We start from the raw sequence: 25,453 nt of genomic DNA, 5'->3' as shown, positions 1-25,453 counted from the left end.
AACCGTCAGATACCGAAGAACTACCTGAACAGGCAGGCACGGCATTTACAGAGTGTCCCTCAGCTCCGCCGAGGACCGGAGACGCGTCATCGTGTCTGATACGATGGAATGGGGACATCGAGGAGAAGCAGGTGTCCGGGTTCAGCACAACGATACGGCGTGAGTTTGTGGAGTGAAGACGTGCCGAGACACTGGAGTAACCCTGAACACAAAACGACTGGGCTTGAAGTAATTTTATTAATCTCCTTGTTATGATTAACACAGTAATTGATGACAATTTGCTAAGTGGCAGTTTTTAGGAAATGGAGGGAGGGCGGAGAGACAAGATGGAAGATTTGTTCCTATCAATCGTCCACCCAGTGCGGGCGGGTGAAAGCATGAACCACACATCAAAGCCTGAGTCAACCCAAGCATTCCTTCGCTCGGGCCGTTCACAAAAGGAGAAAAACATCACAGCGAGCTTCTCCGGCTCTCAGACTAGCATCCTTCTCCCGGCCGCGTGCGCCTTCCAGAGCACAGCAGCCCAAATCCATCGTGACTTGCTTGGACTTTTGAGTTTTCCCGAGGAGATCCAAGATATTTATTGCTTCGTGTTCTCAAGTAATTGGAAAAGGCTCAGAAAAAGGAACGAAGTGCATCGAATACCAAAATTTCTCTTCAAAAACGTTCTGTCCCCAGTTACAATGAAGCATAGTTCCATCGGAGACGTTGGCTGCGTAATTCTGAAATCAAACGAAGACTCCACAAATCACTAACACCGAGAACATGGCTCCTACATAAAACCTCGAGAGGGGCGAGACCGTGGCTGGGAGGGTCAGCCAGGAGAGGGGTCGGGGAGCCCATGGGGGGCTCTGGGGCCGCGCATGCTCTGGACATGCTCTGGTGCCCCCAGCCACCCAGCTAGCAGGTCAGCGGATCAGAGTGAACAGTCTCCTCCTTCCTCCCCTGCTCCTGCAGATTCTAGCTCCACAGACGCGGTGGCCACTGAGGCACTGCTGCCACAGCCAGGAGGGGACCTCCGCCACATGTCCCATCAGAGCTTCACAGAGCGGCCCAGAGATTTAGTAGCCTTCTGTTAGATTTCTTTTACAGATTCTCAGCCTTCTGAGATATCTTTTACATATCAGGCAGTATGTGGTCCATTTTATTCCTATGATTTACCTCCGCGGACCTCTCAAGGGCATCTAGAGTAAGACATTCTGTTTCAAGATACTGTTTTGGGATACTGAGGGTACTGAGAAAAAAGTGCTTTAAAACTTGCTAGTTCTGCCTGGAAGGGAGAAAAGTCATCTTAAACCAGAGACCGCTGGTGCCTGTGGTGATCAGCACAAGGGCTCCCTGCTCCCACCCGGGCCTCCAAGAAGTCCTCTCCGTGGGGGACAGAGAGCCTTACCCTTTACCTGAGTGCACACAGCCCCCTGCCCTGTAGTCTAGTCGCCCGGGGAGCCAGGATGCTGCAGGTGCCAGAGGCCTCTTGTCCAGGCCTCAGCTGGCCCTGTGTCTCCTCTCTCTGCCCCCAAGTTCTCTGCTGCGCAGCACCCCAATGAGAGCCTGGACATTTCCCTGGGGCTGGGACCACTCTGGGTGCCCCCTGGCCTCCCTGACCCAGCGGGGTGAGCGGGACCATGGAGACAGTTCTGCCTTTATCAGGGGAGGGGGCGACATCACCTCCGGCCTTGAACTGACGGTTGGAATGGGTAGTACAGGGGCAGTGACATGTTTCAGTCCATGGAGGCCATCAGAAATGGCTCGTAATCCTGGTCTTGTGCTCACTTAGCTGTATGCAGCCAAAAGAGGAGACTCCAAAATCCGAGAAGTGGTCAGCGGGGATGACCCAGAGCTGCAGATTCTCGAGCCGGCGTGCAACCCGCTACTCCAGCCTGCATTTCAGTCTCATTAGCTTGGTGTTAGGCAGCTTACGCACTTACCAGGAACACATTCCTAGAGCAAATCTTGAAACGGATGAAGGAACAGGAAAATGACAGAAAGCAATTCATTTACACGATCCCTAGAGAAACATCACTGAAACGCGGCAAGTCGGAGACCATCCACTGACAACAAATTTACAACAAAAACGGGATTATAATTTTCCTGAACTTTGGATAATCTTCAAATTTCTCAAGGTACCACCTAAAATCAGACACAAAAAAAAAACACACTAAGAAAAGGAAATGATTTTGTCACTTTTCATTATGCAGGAGTACAGAGATTTTTAAAAGTAGTAATAAAAAGTTCGGCATTTCAGGTGCACAGTTTGATTCTGCCTGGGTCGCGAAAGCAGGATTCATGCTGGCCACGAAGGTTACTGGCGTGTGAGGGTGCCGATCAATGCGGGGGGGGGGGGGCAAGGTCTGCAGACCCCGGGAGCATGCAGACTGGGGCAGAGGACCGGCACTTGTGGTGACTCAGATTCCCGCAGGAAGTCTCCCCAGGAGAGGACAGTGCCTCCAGACCAGGGTGGGGGAGATGTGCGCCCAGCCACGCGCCCCGGGGGCTCTCAGACAAAGCTGGGAGAACGCAACGGGACCCTGCACTCGGAACAAACAGGTATTTTCAGTTTTGGTATGAATGACACCAGCCAGGCTGACGCCCGTTGGTTCCACGGTACTGGCTGGCTGGGGAGGGTGGCGGCTAAGTGGATGGAGTGAAAACCTCAAGTAACTTGAGGAGATGGAGAAATGGGCAGAAGAGAAGGAGTTTCCATAAGCACAACAGATAAACTCATGGTGGAAAGCGACTGTTTGTTTACAGGGCAGAAACAGGTGGCAACAGCCAGCGGCCAGGGAATCGGCAAAATCTGCCGGTTTCAGGTAAGTTTCACGCTCAGTCTGCAAACGGGGCGCCCCAGCGTGTCTGCCTGCTGGGTGCGCTTTCAACGGCCGGGAAGCCACCGAGTGGGAAGCTGGTGGGTGGACTCTGGAGCAAGCGTCACTTCTGTCGCGAGGCCACGGTCACAGCCCTTCTCTTCCACATCAGTGACCTGCCTGGAGACAAGGGCGCCTGCCTCTCAGCGTGGGGCGCTCACGACTGCAACGCCAAGTACGGGAAAAGGTGCCGCATGCTCTCTGGGTACAGAGGTTCTTGGGGGCCTGTGCCGCCCTTTGCACATGTCCCCCCCCCCTTCCCCCCCTCAAATTCATATGTTAAACACCCAGTGCCTGTTGTTGCAGTATGAGGGGGTGGGGCCTTTGGGAGGTGGAGCCTTCAGGAATGGGATCCTGTCCTCCGGTCCCCCCCACCCCCCACCCCCATCACGCGAGGGCACAGAGAGACGGTACCCTCCGCAACCCAGAGTGGCCTTCACCAGAACTCCACCATCCTGGCCCCTGACCCCAGACCTCTGGCCTCTAGATCTGCGAGAAATCTACGTTATTCAGAAGCCGAACGGACCAGGCCTGCTAGGACCCGGGACCTTCAGCAGCGCCACGCACTGTGCACGGGAGCAAAGGGCAGTTCAAAATCCGCGAAACCAGGGCAGCAAGGCCCACGCATGCCCACGGGATTGTCGCATGAGCGGCTGAGCTCCGTATGACGTCGGACTGCGTCAGACTTTTCTCCCCCGATGAGGATGGACGGGCTTGTCAAATGTGTTAAATTCATCTCACAGAAACCATCATATAGAAATAAAATTTACTTTGTTAAAATGATTCCGCTTCTCTCATTCGCGTACATCCCTGGGATCTTAAATCCACCTCGAGAGACTGTATCTTGAGATACATAGACGTGCGTATGTATCAGTCTTTTTAAAGGGAGGGCAGCACCATTTCTACTCTTTTTCTCCCTTGTTCTGTCCCTAGAATCGAAGGTGTCGCTTAGGTGACACCGACATGAATTTTTTTGTCTTGATTTTATCCTCGCTGAGCCCGAACTAGGGTGGAAAGTGAGATGCCCCTGACGAACGGATGCCCACTGCATCACATTTGGTGTCTACTAAGTTATTCTTTAAAGCATTGACTGTTTTTCCGGCTCACAAACAGCCAAAGTGTCCCCAAGCTCCTCTTGAAGAAGTCTTCCCCTGGTGGACACAGGCCACTGAGAAGACAGGAAGTGTCCTCCAAGTGCTCACAAGTCACGTCTTCTGTTAAAGTCTGGTGATGGGAGCTGTGAGAGAGGAAGTCTTTCATAAACCTATTCTGGTGTGTCCTTATATGTTTAGGTCATTATGCCATCTGTCGTAGTGTCTTGAAGACGTGCTGACTTCATTTTTCTAAGTGACATTAAATTTAATGGGATGAGGGCACCTGGGCGGCTCAAAGTCCAACTTCGACTCAGGTCATGATCTCATAGCTCGTGGGTTGTCACCCTGAGTTGGGCTCTGTGCTGACAGCTCGGAGCCTGGAGCCTGCTTTGGATTCTGTGCCTCCCTCTCTCTCTGTCCCTCCTCTGTTTGCAGTCTCTCTCTCTCTCAAAAATAAATAAACATTAAAAAAAAAACCTTACTGGGGAAACACTGCATATTTCTTTATTTTATTTCAACAGAGTCCCTTCTCCAAGGCTGCCCTCGACGGCTGGCCTCCAACTTGCAGGACTTTGGTGTGAACAAGCAAACATCTGCACACAGGCTAGCACACTTGGAGGGACGCAGCAGAAGCTTGGGCACCAAGAACGTCGCTCCACTAATGAGCACGGCTGCTAGGGGCTGGCGGGGAAGAGAACGGTATGAAAACAGCCGTCTTTCTAATTCCTTGACATTTTGCCCTCAAAACAGTTTGCTAGCAACTTGGCACAGCTGACCCGATGTTTCCGACCTAGAGCTTAATTATCGGTAAATTATCTGTGAATTTAAATCCCTCACATCTAATTATAGAAATAAATTCGTTTAGTAAAATACTGCTTTGAGAACATTATAATAAGTCAAATACAGTGCTCGGAAGGGCCCCATGGATTGTTTTCTTTTAGTTTAATTAGCTGGGTTCATTGGATTATTAAAGGAAAAAAAAGGGGCGCCTGGGTGGCGCAGTCGGTTAAGCGTCCGACTTCAGCCAGGTCACGATCTCGCGGTCCGTGAGTTCGAGCCCCGCGTCGGGCTCTGGGCTGATGGCTCGGAGCCTGGAGCCTGTTTCCGATTCTGTGTCTCCCTCTCTCTCTGCCCCTCCCTCCCCCGTTCATGCTCTGTCTCTCTCTGTCCCAAAAATAAATAAACGTTGAAAAAAAAATTAAAAAAAAATAAAATAAAATAAAGGAAAAAAAAGGATAGCTTTTATTTTGTCCTCAGCTTATAAATCCAACATTTCTGAACATACTGCCACTAAGCTGAATTCATTAGTTTTTCAGCAATTAAAATCGGGTTTGTACGGACATCAACATAAGTAGCGAATGAATGAAAAAGAGCCCTTTCAACTCATGAAGCTTTCCGCCAAGAATACATTTGGGTTTTTAGTACCCTAGACTTTCATTTGGAAAATGAAATGATTTATTTCTGTTTCTATATGTTTCCTATTCAAATGTTGAAGAGAGATTTTCCTGTTTTCATTTGAGAAAACATCTTTACAACTGACCTGGCATGCTCTTTGTTCAATCTCCCTCTGATCCAATTTCTTAAAATATCAGTATTATCTCATGTGCTTCTACTATTAGAAACTAGCCAATATTTGCTTCTTACTGTCTAATGTAACAAACATTCAAGAATAGCATCTTCCTCCAGAGGTGATGCTACTCATGAGAAGGTGGTCTCGGGCCCCTGCCAGGGGAGAAGGAGGGAGGGGAGGAGGGGGAGAAGGGGGGGAGGAGGAGCGGGAGGGGGGGGGGGGGAAGGGGGGAGGAGGAAGGGGGAGGGGAGGGGGGAAGAGGAAGAACAAGGAGGGGAGGAGGGGAGGAGGGGAGGAGAGGTCCCCAGCAACACAGGACCATCAGGCTGGGCCAAGATCCACTGACTGTTGTGGTCACTGTTATTTTTCTACGAAATGCTTTCTACGAAAGACGCATTCTGCATCAGCACGAGATCTGAAGGCATCCTGGTGTGGCATCATCGGCAGAGGAGGAAGGAGGGCTTCAGAACTCATACGTGTTGCCTTCAGTTCTGGCCCAATTGATTTTAAATGGCTGAAAGGCTGGTGTCCCATTTCCTGGGGCTTCTGTGACAAAGGACCACACCCTGGGGGGCTTCAAGCAACAGGAATGTATTCTCTCCCAGGTGCGGAGGCCAGAAGTCTGAGGTGGAGTGGTGGGCAGGACTGTCCTCCCTCCCAAGCTCTGCCTCTTCCAGCTTCCGGCTTCTGGCAGCCTCAGTTCGTGGTGTCAGCGCATCCCCTGCCTGCACCCTCCCACGGCCGTCCGCATGTCTTCACGTGACCTGTGTGCGTGTCCTGACTTCCCTCCTGGTAAAGTCACCAGTCCTACTCCAGTGTGACCTCCCCTTAACGAATTACATCTGTGACGACCCCTATTGCCAAATAAGGTCACTCTCATGGGTTAGGATGGCAACCTATTTCGGGGAGGGGGACACACAACTCAAGCCATCATAGCAAATCATCCTGTTTTTGGCCACTTTTCACAGTGCGTCCCCCTCCTGAGCCCTCCATGGTGGGGGCTCTTCTCTGCCCCCGTCCTTCTCAGCAGCTCTGGATGAAGACGGGTCCTGGGCCCAGGTCCCTGCTGTCGGTATGGGGCACAACGGAGCACCTGGCCACGTGGGGTAGTGCTCCTCTGGTCTCAACTCGCATGCTTCCGGGGAAATGTCCACAAATATCAGCTAAACCGACAGTCCAGTTCTGCCCGTTCTCGTCAGTGTCTCCGGTAATAATCCTCTGCATCTTTAAATACGTGGTGAGCCTGGAAAGAAACCTGGGAGCTCTGGCTCTAAAAAGTCTGTGTGTTTTCCACTATGCCATGATACCAATCTATTCTTCTGTCGGCTTTTTCCTTCTTCCTCATTCCCGAGCGGTGACAAACGCCATGAAGGAAGACAACATTGCATCTCTACGGATGACTGCCAGCATCAAAGGCCTCCAGGAAATGTTTTTGGGTGACCAAAGCCAGGGAAGCAGGGCAGCGCCCTGTCTAGCTCGGAGGGCACGAGCGATCGACGTGGGCACCAGGGTGAGTGCCTGTGCCATATTTCCATCATCGCTGTGGCATCAGGGGAAGGCCTGAGATCTCTCCCTTCTAATCTTTTGTTTTGTTTTGTTGAGAGAGAGAGAGCATGAACAGAGAAGAGGGGCAAAGGGGAGGGGGGAGAAAGGGGGGGGGAGAGAGAGAGAGAGAGAGAGAGAGAGAGAGAGAACCTCAAGCAGGCTCCACACTCAGTGCAGAGCCGGACATGGGGCTCAATCCCATGACCCTGGGATCCTGACCTGAAATCAAGAGTCGGATGCTCAACCAACTGAGCCAACCAGGCGCCCCCCGAGATGTCTCCCTTCCAGGAAGCCTGAGGCTTCGTTCACGGAGCCTCATCTCTTCGCGTGTTGGATGGGCAAGGCGCTCCCTAAGTTCACGTCAGCTTTAACAGCCTTGGACTGTTTTATATGCATTCCTGTTGGTCAAATGGTGACAGGCCCTTCTGGGGACTGGATAGAGGTTATGGCCCTGCACTTTGGAAAACAACGTGATTTCGAGGGTGCACAGAGCCCGGGAGCCTGACAGGGACCGCGGGGCTGCAGGGCACAGGACGCTTGCATGAAGGAGCCAGGTGCATGGCCAAGTCAGGCTTCCTGAGCACGGCACTCCTCTGTGCCCTGTCCCTGGCGGTCAGCATTCTCCACCGTAAACCGCGGGTTCCCAGTCAGACCACGGGTCCCCTGCCTGACATTTCACTTGACTATCAGGCCCAGCGGCAAAAATTTGAGGAGGCTCAGAGTAGGGGCGGAGCAAATAATGATGCTGACGTGTACCTGTCGGTTCCTCGGAACAGGTTATTCTTGGGACGTGTGTGTGGTTTTGCGCTTGGTCGGCTAACCCACGGTATACACTAGGCTTTGGCAATTCAAATGCACATTAACATTTCAAAGATGGAACTGAAAATTGTTAGAATGAGGCCCGAGAACAGACGCAATGTGCCAAGAGTGTTTTAGAACTTACTGGTGGTGCTGCTGTGCTCGGGAGACTAAAATACAGAAGGTAAAGGCCGCGAAGGCCACGCCTTGAATGGACCAGCTGGCCAGGGCGTAGCCACACCACTCGACCACCTCCCCAAAGTAGTTGGCTGCTGTTACGTATTCAAATAAGCCTCCTGCAAAGACAAACAGGCAAGTGAGGCGTTTCCGACAACGTGATATGTTACTGACCTACGAGGCAGCAGTGGATACGTACCTGGAGAACATAAATCCAACTCCGGGAAAAACAACTCAGAGAATTTGAGTGAATGAAACACCCAACATTACTAGTTTTACTGTCTCACACCACACTTTCTGGTGGCATAAACCTGTATGAATAGGTATGCATTTATCTGAATATAAAAAACTACCCTTTTAAAATCCCTTCACTAGTTCATGAATCACACTGGTAACACCCAAGTAAACACAGAGAACACAGGATAACAATTAACGAACCAGCTTAAGAAGACGGACCTGTACAGGGCCCTGGACCCAAAGTGGAAGAAAATAATAATTTTCAAGGGCAGACTCCTTCCTTCCGTCCTTCGTTCATTCCCTCCTCAATGTTCACAGACCCTTCAGTCTACATCACAGACCAGGCCCTGCTCTAGGTGCTCGGGGTGAACCGGGACAAGACCCTACCTCCTGTTCTAGAACATTAAACCCCAACATGATGCACAAGGAAAGCGTGGCATACAGCAGGAGGTGGGCCGTGAGGAGGACCAGAGCAGGTGAGAGGGGCCAGAAGTCAGACTAGGGGTGGAGACAGTCCTGGTCATGGGCCCCTGGCATTTTAGTTTTACCTCCTGAGTATTTAACGTTTTTCAGTTTCAGAAGCTGTCTTGCTTTCTGTTTTGTATCTACTTAGTTCTTTCTATCGTATATTACTCCTTTTCTCATAAGTTCAATCTCTCTTAGTTATTAAACAATTAGGTAATCACTTTATGATCTGTTTCTATTAACTCTAAGATCTCGTGGTAGCACATGTTCTCGTGGGTTCTGCCACTTTTGAGTGTGGCCCTTACTGTGTGGCACGTGGTCCATCGGGCTCCCTGAGGCCTGGGTTAAAGGCAGGTCCCCTCAGGGATCTGGGCTTGTACAGGCTACGTGCATGAGGGCACCACCTCCCTAGGGTCACGTGGGTCCTAATTCACGGCTTGAGGTGCACGTTTGGGCCACAAACCTACGTGAGGGCCGCTGGTGGTTATGGACTCTCACGAGACGTGCCCTGGCCTCCGACATTCACCCAGGTTTTGCCCTCTCGATGATTATTACTTCCTTTTTACCATCCTACCACGTGGATGCATTTTAAAAGATGAAAAAAACACCTTTACCCAATGATTTTAATTGTTTGCGGAGAGAAGACTGGTTGTCTAGTCTATGCTGTCGCACAGATAGGACTAGCTTCCTTTTTCCTTAATAACCGTTCAGTTAGCCAGAATCTGATAAAACAAGGGTCACAGCGATTGCCATCAATAATTGTGACTCATGTCAAAAACCTGCGGCCAATACTATGCTTTAGTTATTGGATCCCGACAAAACTGCAACAGTGAGGCATCGTGTGAAATGACTTGAGAATCAGTTCTCCATTTTTCAGTACGTACCCCTTGGTATTTTGTATCCAGTCTCCCCTGGTTTCCGGAGATTCCTCAGGATATGGTCGGAATGGATGTTTATCAGCATGCCTATTAACCATAAGCAGAAACCTAAAGATAAGAAAATACACAAGAGTATTATAATCAATAAACTACGAAATTCACAAACCCAAGCCTGAATGAACGGTGTTACTATAATCTGTTCTATTCATTATTAGCAAACCACGTTAGCCACAAATGACAGTAAAAATCATTATAATTAATATGTTTCATTTAGAAAAATAATTTACACAGCACTGCTGTTAGGTCTGCTAAATAGAGTTCTGTTTTTCATTAAAAAATTTTTTTTAACATTTATTTATTTGTGAGAGACAGAGAGAGAGCAAGAGTTGGGAAGGGGCAGAGAGAGAGGGAGACACAGAATCTGAAGCAGGCTGCAGGCTCTGAGCTGCCAGCACAGAGCCCGACGCGGGGCTCGAACTCACGAACTATGAGATCATGACCTGAGCCGAGGTCGGACCCTCAACCGACGGAGCCACCCAGGTGCCCCTAGAGCTCTGTTTTTCTAATACCACTACTGTGTAATCGAACCTGCCCTAAACACGTGGACCTCGTGGCCCACGTCTAAGGGCTGGCATGCTTGGACACGACCTAGGACCCCGGCACAGGGCTCCTTTCCAGGGAGAGGTAGCGTCACCATCCGTGGGGCGGCCCACAAGATTCACTCGGTCCTCGCGGAAAACACGCGCGGTGTGGCTGGCCTCCTCGTGTGTCACACGCTGCCCCCGCCCCCGACGGGCTAGCTGCACACGGGCTCCCGGGGTGGTGGTTCCTGGTAGCTCATTTCCAGCACTCCGCTTTTCTTTCTCTATAGCCCTGTCGGAACAGGTTCCTGCACATCCACGGCCTCGCCTGCCACCCACCTGCCCACTCGCCAGTCACACCCCCAGCTCCGCACAGCATCCTCTGCTGCTGGCTCCACGGCTCTCCCTGGACATCCAGTAGCGTCCTGGGTGTTTCCTCGCTGGCTCTGAAAAGCCTTCAGAGGTTGTTCATCACTTAAAAAGGAGATTTATTGGGACGCCTGGGTGGCTCAGTCGGTTAGGCGTCTGAGTTCGGCTCAGGTCATGATCTTGCGGTCCATGGGTTCAAGCCCCACGTCAGGCTCTGTGCTGACAGCTCGGAGCCCAGAGCCTGCTTCGGATTCTGTGTGTCCCTCTCTCTTTGCTCCTCCCTGACTCATGCTGTCTCTCTCTGTCTCTCAAAACTAAAATAAAAACATTAAAAACAATTTAAAAAAAGGAGATTTATTAGTATCACATGTCTTCATTCCAACAAGAAGAGGTAAAATGTCCAATAGTGTTTTAGAAAAGGAATAACTTGGGGCGCCTGGGTGGCTCAGTCGGTTAAGCGGCTGACTTCGGCTCAGGTCATGATCTCGCGGTCCGTGAGTTTGAGCCCCGTGTCGGGCTCTGTGCTGACAGCTCAGAGCCTGGAGCCTGTTTCCAACTCTGTGTCTCCCTCTCTCTGACCCTCCCCCGTTCATGCTCTGTCTCTCTCTGTCTCAAAAATAAATAAACGTTAAAAAAAAATTTTTAGAAAAGGAATAACTTGACTTAGTTTGATCACTCTCTGACACTAGAGAAATGCGAAGGTGGGACGGTGCATATTGGTGGAGTTCAAGTCATTGTCAAGGAAACATACAACTGGAGTAGCCTGGTCAGTAATGAGTCCCCAGTCATCCCAGTGGCATGGAATCATCTGTCAGTTACAACAGGGACACGTGACACATTCTGGTCCACAGCCAGGACCAGAACATTTCTGGAATTTTCTGGAAAATTTCTTCCTTCCGATTGCACCAATTATAGGCAGGTTTTTCTACAGAGTTCATACCAAATTTTGCAATATGTATTATAAGTCACTTACTAGATCCATAAATTTGTAGTCGATTCGATACCTGTCTTGCATTTCAGTATGTCACCTCCAGGTGACCTGTCCCGCAGTTTGTGGTTCCAGAAAGAATTATGTTCTCACAATTCCATGTTTGACTTTATTTCTCTTCTCGGAGATAAGCTCCCTTTATCACCCAGGTTGGTAAAGAAAGCTAGTATTTGCACTCATCTAAGCTACACATTGAACTGTTTTTAGGAATCGTAAAGTCTTGGTATGTAATCTTTTACGTTAACCACTTTCACTGCTCTGAAAAAGTTTTTGTTAGGATATTACTATTATTGCTATTTGCTTAGTTCTTCACGGTAAGAATCATAAATGCTGCTAAATATTCGCGTCATTTCATGTTTATCTCCTTACAAAAACTATAAACTCTATGAAATAAATATAACACCAAAAAGTAGCCCTGTTTGTTTCCCAACCGTTATATATAATTTTTTCATTTCTGATTCCTTCTGTTCAACGGTAGAGAAGCTGAGAGGTTTGCATACAATTTAGTGGAGTCTTTAATTTTAGACCAGCTTCGGCGACACCTGCAGGTGACGGGGTCTGTCTGCCCTGCTACTGCAAACGACACTGAAATTCACATACCAAGAGGATTTTTTGCTTTGCCGTGGTTCATCAAAAGTAGCCAAACAACTCATCACAGAAATGATTTGCGGGAGAAACTCAAATAAACGTTTAAAGCCTGTATCCCTTCGTTAAAACCTCCCTTCCCTTGTCCCTCACCGCCTGCTCTGGGGGCACCAGGACAGTGAAATGGCTGAACCCCGGGCTCTGCTATTTACTCAGTTTAGATCTTGAGCAGGTGTTTAGCCATCGGATCGTCCCTGTGCGTGTGAAAGGACCCTAATCTCTGCCCTTTCAGGAACGTGGGGCGGCATGAAGCATGTGTGTGGCTCCTGGCAGAGAGCAGGATCTTCTCCACAGGGCGACCACAGCGACCACAGCCCATTCTTCCTCCTTCTCTTGCTCGTTGGGCAGAAGGAAATCAGGTAGTCAAACGGCGGGTGAGGAAAGCAAGCATCTGGGGGCACTGCACCCACAACATAACCTGGGTCTGGCATTTCGTGGAGGCACAGGCTTGTGGAGCTGCCGAGCCCCTTGGGGACTCTCTTGCCCATCCTTCATCTGGCGGGGGTGGGGGGGGGGCCACACGCCCACGGCCATGATGCCCAGGCATGATGAGCGAGAATTTCAAGTCACAGAAAAAAATACGATCGAGAAACATAAACACGCCTCGTCATCAACAAAGCGGCGCCCCAGCGTGAGGCTCTCCATGATCAGACATTCACGCAGACAGAGGCCAGCGGACAGGGGAAGGCCGTGTCACGGGGCTGGAGCCGGGAGCCACGGGGCGCTCTGAAACTTAGAAGCAATCTCCTTATACACAAGAGCCCCGAGAGGACGTATTCTTTCACACGCTTGCCAATCTTTTTGACTGCTGCTGTTTTATTTTCCTTTTGGCTCAGAACTTACGAGGTTATAATTAGGACTTGAAAATGTACGGTAATTTACATTCACCGATAAGGACGGTAAAAAATTGAAAACTTCGCAAACCTAAGAGTTTATTCAAGTTAGTATAATCAGAAAACTCTTCCTGCCTCGTTGGAAGGCGACCCAGTCTGACTTCTTCTCGTGTTCTGGAGGAAACCGTGGGAGGCTTGATTTGACGACTCTGTTGGATGACGTGGCCAGTTAGCGTCCACGCCCCACAGTCGTAGTCTGCTGTTCTCTCTGCTGGAGCCTGTTGCCCGCTGCTATTTTCAGGCTCGCTTTAGGGACAGGTATCTGTGCTTTTAGTGCCGAGAGGGCGATGGTACCAGGCATTTGTGTCACATGCTGCTGCTGGGACCGCCTGACTCTCCCTCCGGCGCTCGGCCTCCCTGCCGCCAGGTCATGGACCGTCACAGACTTTTCTCTCGCTCAACAAGCATGGGCTTTCTATCTAGGAGCCACCGGGACGTTACAATCCGAGTTATGACTCGAACGACAGAATGCATCACCGGGGCGACACTCACCTCCTAGAAATCGGGGATCAGTGACCCAGTCATCCGCATACACCGCATACTGACTCAAATATCTGCTCTGCAAGTAGCCGTTATAGACACAGAACGTGAACGCCAACGTACACGTGTACAGGGGCATCGGCTTTCCTCCTCGGATGAGAAGCGGGAAAATCAAGGACCTTAGGAAACATGAAACAGAAACAAATTTAAATAAAACACAGACCGATGGTCCAGAACATCATTTCCGCAATTCTCTTCAAAGTCTTGGGTTTTTCATCTTGCTTCCTTCCTTGTACACAAGTCGTCGTCAGTACTACTCGTCCTCATTTACTATGTTCAAAGCAGAATGCCTCAATCAAGAATTCACCATGTTCCAGTAATGCTCATCACGGTGTGCAAACTCAGGATTCTAATGATACAGAACGGGAAACAGACATGCTGAGAGAGAACCGAAGGCTTCCAGAGGCTCTCGGAATGTGCACGATCCTCCCTTGCTCTAGTCTGAGCAGTGGGATGTGGGGACACCATCATGTCATCAGTCAGCACAGTGGCTGTATTCACTGAGCACTCACCACCCCACTCACAGCACTCAGAGACACCCGCACAGGAAACACCATTACACCTTCTTGGTGGGGGTGGGGGGAGGGTAGGGAGAGAGAACGGACTCACAGCGGTTAAGCAATCAGTCCAAGGTCACAGAGCTCAAGTGTAAACCCAGGTAACTCAAAGGCCACATTCCTCTGTTCCAGCACACTACTGAAAGTTTAGGGAGAGAAAACGTAAGGACAAGTAAGTGACCCTTGTGAAGAAAAGAGGAGGCGATACTGGAGTGTGAATTCCTTCTGTAACATCAATACGTAATACACCGAAAGGGGCCGTCACTACACATCCCATGGGCCTTAAGAGGATAGTAAAGAACTGTCATCTACAACTTTATGCCAATAAATGTGACAATCTGGACAGCATACACAAAATCCTTAAAAGGCACAGGCGACCAAAGCTGACCCAAGGAGAAACCGACAGGCTGAATAGCCATCTCTTAAAGAAAGAAACGGAAGCAGACTTAGTTAGTTCTAACAGGCACAACTGGAGTCAGGGGAGGGAGATGGCTTTGGAAAGGCACAGGGACATGGACGGGAACGCAGCCGTTCTGTATCTTGAATGTGGTGATGATTACACGCGGTCTACAATCCTCAAAATTGACCAAACCACAACATGGCCATGGTCACTTGCTTGGGTCCTGCCTGGGGCTGCTCACCAGCTAGGCCTGCAGACCCGGGGACAGGGGGAGGGGCTGGGGGGGCACGTGGTCTGTGGTGCGGCGTCTCAAGCCTCACCTGTCCGTGTCCCTGCTCGGAGCGCCACAAACCACCGTGTGGCGGCATTCTGAGTGCCGCCTGTGTCCCTGTACCGCGCACCTTATTCTCTTACTGGCGCACACGTGTCCCGCACAGACAGGGAAGCGGGCTCTTCGTGCTCGGGAGGTACAGTGGAGTGTGGCTAAGTTTATTACTGCTCCGGACAGCAAAGCGGTGTGGTTCACAATGACGCCTGGGCTCCTCCGGGAGACCACGCCAGAGGTTGGCACGACGGGACTAAGAGGTCACCGCCGCCTTGTCCCCGACACACGGGAAAGCGACGGTCAGAAAAAAACGGAGAACTGGAAACGGAAACGCGGGACACAATTTTACAGAAGAAATGCAAATGAGGCCGCAAGCACCGAAGCTGCCCGGTGCCCCTTCGGTTAGCCGAGGAAAGCCACGTGCCAGCCCCGAGCTCGCCGCCTGCGGCCAAGAAGCACGTTCAGATGGCAGAACGGTGTGCAGCGTGGGATCGCCCTTCGGTGAGGACGGCTGCTCCAGGAGTCTGGACGCCAGGAGTGAAGTTCAGCAAACCGTCCAAAATCAAGGCCAACGTTTGAGCAAGCCATCTTCCTGGTCCCGGGTGTCGCCCGTACCGCTGAGCAGTGGGGGCCGAGGCTGAGTTGGCTCTAAATGGTCCTCGAGAAGCAACTGATGGTGACAGTGTCTCCGCCATTGAGGAAACACTGACTCGGTACAACCGTGGTGGGGTCTGCTAGGGTGTTGTAGCTGCTGGGGGTGGAAACGAACTTGGCAGACTTACACAGCCTGTGCCAATGTCAGGTGTTGAAAGCCACCCTCTGGATCAGCAGGTACTTTGCCTCCCCCCCCTGCCTCCCGGCAAACTCTATTGCGTGTGACTGAATTAACAGTGTCAGCAGCGAACCTGATGGTCCCTCCCTGGACCTAACCACCATTTTCAGTTCAGAGCCAAGACTGAACGTTTTCTTTATGAGAAAAATGGCCCTCGACCACTATTACTGCGTTTCGCAGGGCTCTGGAAATTAGCCTTTTTTGCTGCAGAGTTGATAGTGTTCCTCAGGGAATTCGACCTAAAATTATAAGGCAAAATATCACTTTTGTGCAAAACCTATGCTATGTTAGTCACTTCAGCAAAAACGGACGTTGTCTGAACCACAGGTCGTGCCAGACTACTTTCTGTGCCGTTGAAATCAAAACTGGCAGCGAGATCTCTATTCTCACAGAAACTTGAAATGGATGTGATTTCTCAGCTCAAACCAGAGCTTAGAAATCCAGTGTGTTTTGAACATTTCAAAACCTATTTCACTGTATAATTGAGGAGCTTCCACCAGCCAAGTGGAAGAGACTCATCTACGATGTAATGACGCATGGAAGGACAAACCTCAGCAGAAGAATCTAGAATTCGGAAGGACAACCCTCGGCAGAAGAGTCTAGAATTCCAGAGATGCCTTTCGAGCAATCTGAATACGTTAAATTAAAATCAGAAACTTGTCGGGGCGCCTGGGTGGCTCAGTCAGGTAAGTGTGATCTCGCCTCTTGATTTTGTCTCAGGTCAGGATCTCACGGTCATGGGATCGAGTCCCGTGTCGGGCTCCATGCTGAGCGTGGAACCTGCTTAAGATTCTCCCCCTCCCTCTCTCTATGCCCCCTGCCCCCTGCTCGTGTGCACTCACTCTCTAAATAAATAAATAAAGTGAGAAACTTGTGGACTGAAATTAATATTTGGTAGAACCCACACACGTGAAGACATTTTCAAAGCTAAAGTCTCATTGCCCATCAGCAGTAAGGGGTGAATGCTTACTGTGGGTATTGGGAAGCATGCACACTGACTCTGAGGCCAAAAAAGGGAATGTGACCCCTCCCCCCCACCAAATAAAGAATTCCATGCTTCCCATCACAGCTGTGTTACAAAAATTACACTAAGGTAACAGAGCGTGAATTTTACAAGTATACGTCTTGTGAAATATCTCTTTCTCCATATCCCTTACTTTGTCCCTTGGTCCATAAAGCTTAGAAAAAGCACTATCTGGCCCTTTCTGAAAAAGCAGTTTTGACCTCCAACTGAAATGAAAATAGGAGTTACACTCTGGAAACGTCACTTTGCCTTCCTCAGAAAGCTCGCTTCCTCCACACCCCAGGACTCAGGTTGCAGGCAGCCAGCCCCTTGGGTCTGGGGTCCGTCTGGGCCACGAGGTGGGGACAGCACGCCTGTGTCCTCAGCTACGCAATGGGAGAGAGAGTCGCACTGATCTGCTCCAGAGAGTGTCCTGGGGGAGCCCGGAAAGGACGTGCGTAAAGGACCCGGGGAGAGGATTCACTTCTCTCTAGTCTCAAAGAAGGTGAATTTCAGAAAAGTGGCAAGGACCGGAAATAGGGCCTCAGAAAGGTCGACACAGGCCTCTCCTGTTTCTCTTATCTCTGCCCTTGAGGGGACAGCAGTGACCCGGACGTCCACAGGCCTGGCCATAAAACCACCGAGGTCAGGAGAACACGTTGGCTCAGGCGATGCGGCCTATGCCTTCAGACCTCAAGCGGGGAGATAACATCTTCCTCCCCCCCCCCCCCCCGCCTTCCGAAAGGCTCCGTGCACCAGCGTGGGTCAAGTGCTCCTGGCCCTGAGGTCTTCAGATGCAACGCACCTTCCCAGGCGAAGCACTCTGCTCGATCTTGGTAGTTTTTGGATTGTCTTTCTCCTTTTAGGCTATCCCTTTCAGCTTTACTTCTTTTGCCTTGGAACTCCATGCAGCATGTCAGAAAGGGTTTCCTTTGTTTTTGTTTTAAATAAATGTTTATTCATTTTTGAAATGGGGAGCAAAGGATCTGAAGCAGGCTCTGCACTGTCAGCACAAGGTCCGATGTAGGACTCGAACTCATGAACCTCGAGATCATGACCTGAGCCAAAGTCAGACGCTTAGCCGACTGAGCCACCCAGGGGCCCCTAAAGGGTTTCTTTGAATTGGGCCCACTAGGAACCAAAATGGTGGGTGGGTGCGGGGGCTTCTGGGCATGAATTTTATCCGAACCTTCATCTAGTCTCTAGACGGACAAGGGCAAACGAAGGGTTGCAGTGGACCCCAGGCGGCTTATCATGGCGTAGGATTTCTTTAAGATGCGGGGCCGGGCTCAGTGAGGAAGGTGGACACGTGTGCTGGAGCCACACGGCACTTGTCGCGAGCCGGTGCTCTGGAGCCCAGGCTGCCTCGGTGATGACAGGCCTGCGTGTCAACAGCCCTCACGTGGTGTCTCATCTGCGTGCACAAGCACCCTTCCGCAGGAACCGTGGGGAATGAACACTACCCCTCTTCGAGAAGAGGTATGAAGTCAGAAATTGAAAATCCCCGAACACCGAAATCATCTGCAAGACAAACTGTGACGTGCTCAGACTTAAAAATACTTTATTTCGGTGATGTGTTACACAAATCCACGTTCGGTTCTGATAATGAGCTGAAGGATATGAAACGGTAAGGTCCCAGGGAGCTACAAAGAGATTCTGTTTTTCAACTCGTCAGATGGAGTGTGGGAATGAATCTGATGCTTTGTTCTCCACCATGTAACAATATCCTATTTATTTTCTTTCTTTCTGTCCCGTGTAAAGAAACAGTACTTACTTTCCATCAAGTTGTGTTTAGCCACGGAAACGTGCACATCTCTGTGGCTGTCGGGCCACCAGGGCTGTGGGACACGTCTGATGAGGGGGCTGGACAGGGAGCCTTCAGAATCTCTGTGGGGCTCCTGTCTGTCTCCCACTTGGGCGAGTTTACAGGCTTGGGCACAGAGCATGATGTACGTGTTTCTCACTGTTCCCGATGAAACGTTCCTAGTAACTCCTAATCCTATACAACATGCTTTTTTTTTTTTTTTTTTTTAACACTTCAAACCTGTTTCTATTACCCTATTTAACAGATCGGGACCCGGGGGGCTCAGAGGAGCACGGTGACTTCGGTGACAGACCCACTCAGGCAATGTCACCTTCCCAGGTGTTCTACCTACTGCATCCACAGGACACACTGAGAAGCAGGACTGGGGTGCCAGGGCCGTCCTTGCCTGGCCACCCCATGGCACATGACACGGTCGTTTTTGTTAAGTGTTTCTACTAAGCCAGAAGGACACTGCCGTTATTATACTGATTGACAAAGGGAGGGGGTAACAAGATTGTGTGTTTATGCCTGTATACATCCTTACTGCTTTGAAAAGACAACCCCAAACCTCCTGAAGACAATGGCAGACGGGGGAAAAGGATACACTAGAATTCTGTCAGCATTTTAAGTGATGAAATTTCAAGTGGTTTTTAATCGCTTCCTTCGATTCTAAGTCTTCTACAAGGAGCACATACTTCGACTGCAGGTGTATTTGCATGTGATACCAGCATGGATTGCAAGTCCTGGCCCCTCGTACGTTTGGAACAGACCAGAGGAGTAAGAGGGAGAGAAATGAGGCTTCCCAGGCTGAAGGTCTGTGATCGCCATCGGAAGAGCTCAGGGAGGATCGGGCAAAACTAACTACAAGTAGACACGCAGAGTGTCTGCAGGCAAGTTCCCGGATGTTAAGGAAAACAGAAAGTATTCTGTAAACACCTGGGAAGGGAAATGGATTACCAACAAGAACAAAGGTCACCAAAGCTAGCCTGTGTCACTGTGGTTGCTGCACAGTGGTGACCAGAGCTCCGTGCTCCTCGCCCTCTCAAGCCCTGGGCTGCATGGAGTGTTTCCTTGGGCTACGAGCCAGAGAGACTGATGCCGTACAAAACCCAACTCACTGGTCAGTAAGTCCACGCCCGTGTGCTAGGTGTGGTCTGCTCGGAGGGAGAAATACCTGAGGGGAAGCATCCCCATCAGACGTCAACACTTGGGCAACAACTTGGAATCACGATCCTTTAAACTTTTAAGGTATGATTTTCAGGTTTCTAAAATGTTAATAAATGTTTCTTTTCGGACATACTTATTTACTATTTTAATAGTTTTAAAGTTTTATTGATTTGTTCATTTGGAGAGAGAGAGAATCCCAAGCAGACTCCGTGCTGCCAGCCGGGAGCCCGACGGGGGTCTCGAACCCACAAAACTTGAGATCATGACCCGAGCCAAAATCAAGAGTCAGAGGCTTAACCGATGGAGCCACCGGGGCGCCCCCGATTTTCAGGTTTCCGAATCCAGATATGAGCTGTGGGACCACGTAATTCACAAACTGAACTATGAGAATTATCTCCTGAAATGTTTTCCCAGCAAACTAGAATAACAACATGTAGTTATTTTTGCAAAGAGAAACAGCATGTTCATCCAGCAAGTGATTTGACTCTCGAAATAAAAGCAATTGGACATCATGTCCCAGGTACAACAAAACACCCCTTTTGGTGATTTGGCAGCCATTTAGGTAACAGTCAACTTAATCATTTTAGACGTTTAAAACTGAGAATGGTTGTTAATTTTAATAACAGGCTGTCACCACTTTTTTTTCTTAACAATTCGACGTCACTGAATTCTACAGCACCTCCAAGATGTGGATCAGTTCCTGTTTGGGTTTTTTTTTTTTTTCCCCTCTGTAACACTCTTTTGCAACGAACTGCACAGATCCCTATAAGGCCACATACTTAATTAAGCTCTGTGCGCTTTTAAGGCAAGGTTACAGACACGATGAATATTTCACTACCTGTAATTCTATACTTTTGTATAAAAGGTTTTTTTCTCTCAAATTATTTGCATCCACAAGGCAAGGGCCAGGGGTTCGGTGTATCCCCCACCTCCAGTGTTTCCTGACATCTTCTAACATCACACATGCCATATGCCACTTTTATTTACTTATTTTTTAAATGTGTATTTATTTTTGAGAAAGAGAGACAGAGTGCCAGCTGGGGAGGGCAGGGAGAGAGAGGGAGACACAGAATCTGAAGCAGGCTCCAGGCTCTGAGCTGTCAGCACAGAGCCCGATGCGGGGCTCGAACCCACAAACCATAAGATCATGACCTGAGCCAAAGCTGGATGCTTAACCGACTGAATCACCCAGGCGCCCCAGCATATGCCACATTTAAAAGTGAGGCTAGGGCCTGGCTCTCCCCAAGGGGCCACCAGCAGAACAGAACAGGAGAAAGGATGAGTCGATGTAGGGGAGATTCTTTGGGGATCACAATCAGGGGTTAACAACAGAATCGAGGTCCTGCAAGGTCACAGATCTGGCTGGGCACAGACCTTGGGGGAGGGTGTTAGGATGACGAGGGCCTTGTGGGCATCTGAAAGTCTGCCCTCCGGGGGCCATCCAGCTCTCTCCCTCTGCCTCAGGGTAAAGGTGGTCACTGGGGCCTCGGTGGTAACCAGCGCCATGTGCTCAAGTGGGACTTCCTGACAACGGTTAAACGGGCAAGTGAATGAATAAATCCAGCAACTCCCTCATTCACTAACTCACTGCCTCGTGGGAAGCAGAAGTTCATTAGCAAGGGCAGCTCAGTGAATACTGAAAAAACCTGCTTGGCAGGACAGAGAGCAGCAGAACAGGAGGGCCCAGGGCAGTCTAGGCAGCCATACCAAGGGACTCTGCAGGCGCACGGATGCTTGGTGAGTGCCCGCAGGGAACCACTGCCAATGGCCAGCGCGCGCTTGCCTGCAGGACCCCAGGCACTGCTCCACGCACAGCAAAACCAAGGGTGGTGTGAGAAGATACCACCCGAGCCCTCAAGGACCCAGAAGCCCTGCGATCAGGGTGGGAGCTCAGTGCAGACGGGATTCAGGTGCACACTGTAACCATCCAGGGCTGTGGGACTGTGCTGTCTGCCATGGATTAAAAATGCGCCTACAAATGTCCTTTCCTGCCTATGGGGGAAGTGCTCAGGGCCCCGGGACGTTCTTTCCCACACCTATCCCCTCTTCCCCTCCTTCTCTGACTCTTCTGCCAAGAAGATCCTGTAGATTCTTCTGTCTTGTGTTCCTGCACTCCTTAAGGAAGTATCTTGTCTCTACATCCCCAGTAATGAGTATAGTGCCAGGTATGTTAATCAATCTTCAGAAACATGTGCCGAATAAATGCATGAAGACACATGGGCTGCCCCTCTCCTGTAAGCAAACACCCCCTTTTCCCATTGACGGTGGGAAAGCCTCTGCACCTGCCTTTGGTCCTCCCCACTCCTTCAGGTGGCTAAAACTTCCCTGGGGCAGGGCCCTGCCTCACTCCTGGGTGATCTCAGAGCTCAGCATAGGGCCTCCGCAGCTCACAGTGTCTGGTCTTCCTCAGTCCTGTGTCCTGGGCAGGGCCCCGTGCAAATGGCGGGGTTGCACAAATGCTGGCTGGGTTGGCCGGATGCTTTACAACAAGTGCTAAATGCTGTTTGCGTTTCTGTTCCGAGCTCTCGCTTAGGTCAAATGACCGTTTAATAAATTAGTTGCTTGAGTAGAATGGAAAATGTTGATCTTCCCTATTTGAAAACAAATGTCCCAAAACCCACAGGCTATAGATGTACTATAACATGTAGGACTTGAAAATATGGGCTCTGTGCTGACAGCTCAGAGCCTGGAGCCTGTTTCAGATTCTGTGTCTCCCTCTCTCTGTCCTTCCCTGGCTCGTGCTCTCTCTCTGTCTCAAATAAACATAAAAACAAAGTCGGGGGGTGGGGGGGTCGGGGTGTGCCCAGGAGGCTCAGTCAGTTAAGCATCTGACTTCAGCTCAGGTCATGATCTCACTGCTCATGAGTTCGAGTCCCGCATCGGGCTCTGTACTGACAGCTCAGAGCCTGGAGCCTGCTTAGGATTCTGTGTTTCCTTCTCTCTCTGCCCCTCCCCTCTTCATGCTCTGTCTGTCTCTTTCTCTCAAAAATAAATGAACTTTAGAAAGAAAAGAAAAAAAGAAAAAGAAATAGCCCAGCCGGTTAAAAACCCATGCCTGACCTAGCAAATTCTCTGGAGTCATTTTTAAAACCACTGTTTTTGGAATCAGGGCTTAGTCTCAACACCCTCTTGTCCAATAGCCTCTGGTAAAACACCCAAATTCTGAGTCTCAGTGGCCTCCCCTATCTGAATGGTCTAGTCAAGCTCTATCATGCTCAAGGTGACTCTGGCCCCGGGGGACGCTGCATTCAACCAGTCTCCCACTACAGTGAGTTCAGAAACAATTAAACATAATGTTTTAAGTTAAAAAGCTCAACACAGGCTTTCAAAGTTCTGTAAAGTGTTCCCTTTACACATTTTCAGTGTCACGTCTTCAGAAACTTCTTGTTGGTACTTGAGACTGGCCACAGGCATCCACGAACAATATCTGGAGTACATGTACATGTGCCCATCTGCACAGTGATATGGAACGGGGTTGCTGTCTACTGAGCATTTAGATTTGCCAGCACGGTGCAGGCATTTTATGGAGTTGTCTTTATTTAAATGCATGCCGGTCCCGCAGGCTGGCACCATCACTGTGCCCATTTCATTGATGGGAAACCTGGTGCAGAACAGCTTTGTAACTTATCCCATGTCCCCCGGTGATGTGGTTGGGATCTGACCCGACCACATAGCAGTCTGACCCCAGAACTTGCTTTTGGCCGTTAGAAAAATGGACGGACACGTGTTCCAGCATGTTTATGGAGAAACGTAGGCAGACATGAGAACTGTACCGACGTTCAAATTGCAATAATGCTCAAACATGTTACAAAAGAAAACTAGCAGTCGGACGACAATTTTGCTTACAGGAGTAATTGTGGAGAGTCAGGAACACAGGACTCAGAAAGCCTTTGTTGACCATTTGACTCTGCCTGTTTAAAGCACCTACATAAATGCAGATGGGGAACACACTGAACCAGGGACTCCTGAAGCGAGAATAGTCCGGAAGAGGGGCACACACGGATGCTTCCTTTTTCCTATTTATCAAGTGGGTGTTGTGAGGTGGGACCCAAAATCAGAGAGGTCAAGTCAACTGCCCCCAGTTACAGAGTAAGTGAACCCAGCTCTCTCAGATGCCGAGAACATCCTTTTAAACTGTGCAGCTGTTTGAAGTCTGAATGAAAATTAAAAAAAAAAAATTAATGTTTATTTTTGAGAGAGAGAGAGAGAGAGATCGTGAGTGGGTGACGGATAGGGAGAGGGGGAGACACGGAATCCGAAGCAGGCTCCAGGCTCTGAGCTGTCAGCCCCAATGTGGGGCTCGAACTCATGGACCTTGATCATGACTGGAGCCGAAGTTGGACGCTCAACCGAGACACCCAGGTGCCCCCGAATGAAAAATTTTAAATTTTGAGTTGAAACTTTTGTTCAGCCATTTGTTTCAGCTGTGTAAAAGTCAACACTTAAGCGCTGGAGAGAGCCCCAACTTACTGGGAGACCTGAAGATTTCAGGCACAGCCATTTTAAATTACCAAAACATTTGGAAATCTCCTTAAAGATTTTATGTCTTTAAGGTCATTGGCTGGAAAGCTACTCCCACAGTCTTGGGACCCCTTCCACAATGTAGGGGTGAAGGTCTCTGCACACGATGCCTTCAAGTGCATGCAGTCCATGTATGGTAAAGGGGGTATCACCAAGCATGCACTTCTAGAAAACTAGGCTTCCAGCTTGCAGGTGATCACTTGGCTGGATAAAAACAGCTCCACCCACTACAATGAGACCAAAATGGAAAAAGCACAAAAAGGAGCCAAAAACCATTGCCTAAGATAATTTGAGGTCATCTGCATTCACCTTTGGGTCAGATAATCTCGTCTTCATAGAAGAGAACACGGACCAGTCTTACCGTGTAACACACCCATTTCTCGACCAAAGTTTTGCAAAACCAAAACCAAAACCAAAAAAGCCCTTCTCTTCTTTCCAGTCCTCTTCCCTTTCCAGTCCTCTCTACCCGTCTCCCCCACTCTCCCAGACTAACAGCGCTAAAGGAACCGTCCGCACGCACCGGGGGAGGAGCTGGAAGATGCGGGGTAGAGGGCGAGGGCAGCAGGGACGGAGAGGGGGTCCAGGCGCCCGAGAGGACACCGGGGAGGGGACAGCAGGGAGACAGCACGGGAGGGCGAGCGGAGAGGTGCAGCAGGGAGGGTCGGGGAAGGAGGCACCGGGCGGAGGAAGGAAGGGACGGGGACCAGTGAGGAGGGGACCCCGGGAGAGGGCGCCGGGGCTGGCACAGGCGGCGAGCCGGGCGGAGGGGCGCGGGCCGGCCCGCGGTTACCGTTGCGCGTAGTGGACGAGGAACATGGCCAGGAGGACGCGGTTGGGCGCGTGGCGGAGGCGCTCGGCAGCCGTGCGGGCGCACACCCAGAGCGGCACGGCCAGCGAGGGCAGCTCCTGCAGCGCCCAGGCGGCCCGCGCCGGCACGCGGCAGGCGGGGCGCGGAGACGCGTAGCGCCCGTAGGCCGAGCGCACCAGCTTCAGCAGCACGGAGCCCAGCAAGCCCAGCGCGCACTCCAGGTAGGCGAGCGCGTCCAGGTGGGAGCCCTCGGCCGGCTCCATCGCGGGGGACAGCGGGCGCGCCCCATGGCCCGGCGTCCGCGCCGGGCAACTTATAGGGCGGCGGCGAGGGGGCGGGAGGTGCGGTTACCTGAGGCCGGCGCGGGCCGCAGACGCCGGGCGCGGAGCCCC

General features: G+C 50.5%; 1 protein-coding gene across 1 annotated transcript; it reads right to left on the bottom strand.

Moving 5' to 3' along the window:
• Positions 1 to 218: 218 nt before the first annotated feature.
• SRD5A1 (steroid 5 alpha-reductase 1) lies at positions 219 to 25,402 on the bottom strand. The gene is made up of 5 exons (XM_040493666.1): positions 25,044 to 25,402; positions 13,597 to 13,763; positions 9,635 to 9,736; positions 8,017 to 8,167; positions 219 to 2,130 (listed from the first exon to the last, which is right to left on the bottom strand). Exons 1-5 carry the CDS (start codon positions 25,322 to 25,324, stop codon positions 2,064 to 2,066), a joined length of 768 nt encoding a protein of 255 aa, XP_040349600.1. The 5' UTR covers positions 25,325 to 25,402; the 3' UTR covers positions 219 to 2,063.
• Between the last annotated feature and the right edge of the window lie 51 nt (positions 25,403 to 25,453).

The sequence above is a fragment of the Herpailurus yagouaroundi genome, unplaced genomic scaffold (genome assembly GCF_014898765.1).
Source record: "Herpailurus yagouaroundi ecotype Mexico unplaced genomic scaffold, PumYag 29, whole genome shotgun sequence".
Lineage (NCBI taxonomy): Eukaryota > Metazoa > Chordata > Mammalia > Carnivora > Felidae > Herpailurus > Herpailurus yagouaroundi.
The sequence above is the reverse complement of the archived record's forward strand: the minus strand, read 5'-3'. Positions and strand labels throughout refer to the sequence as shown.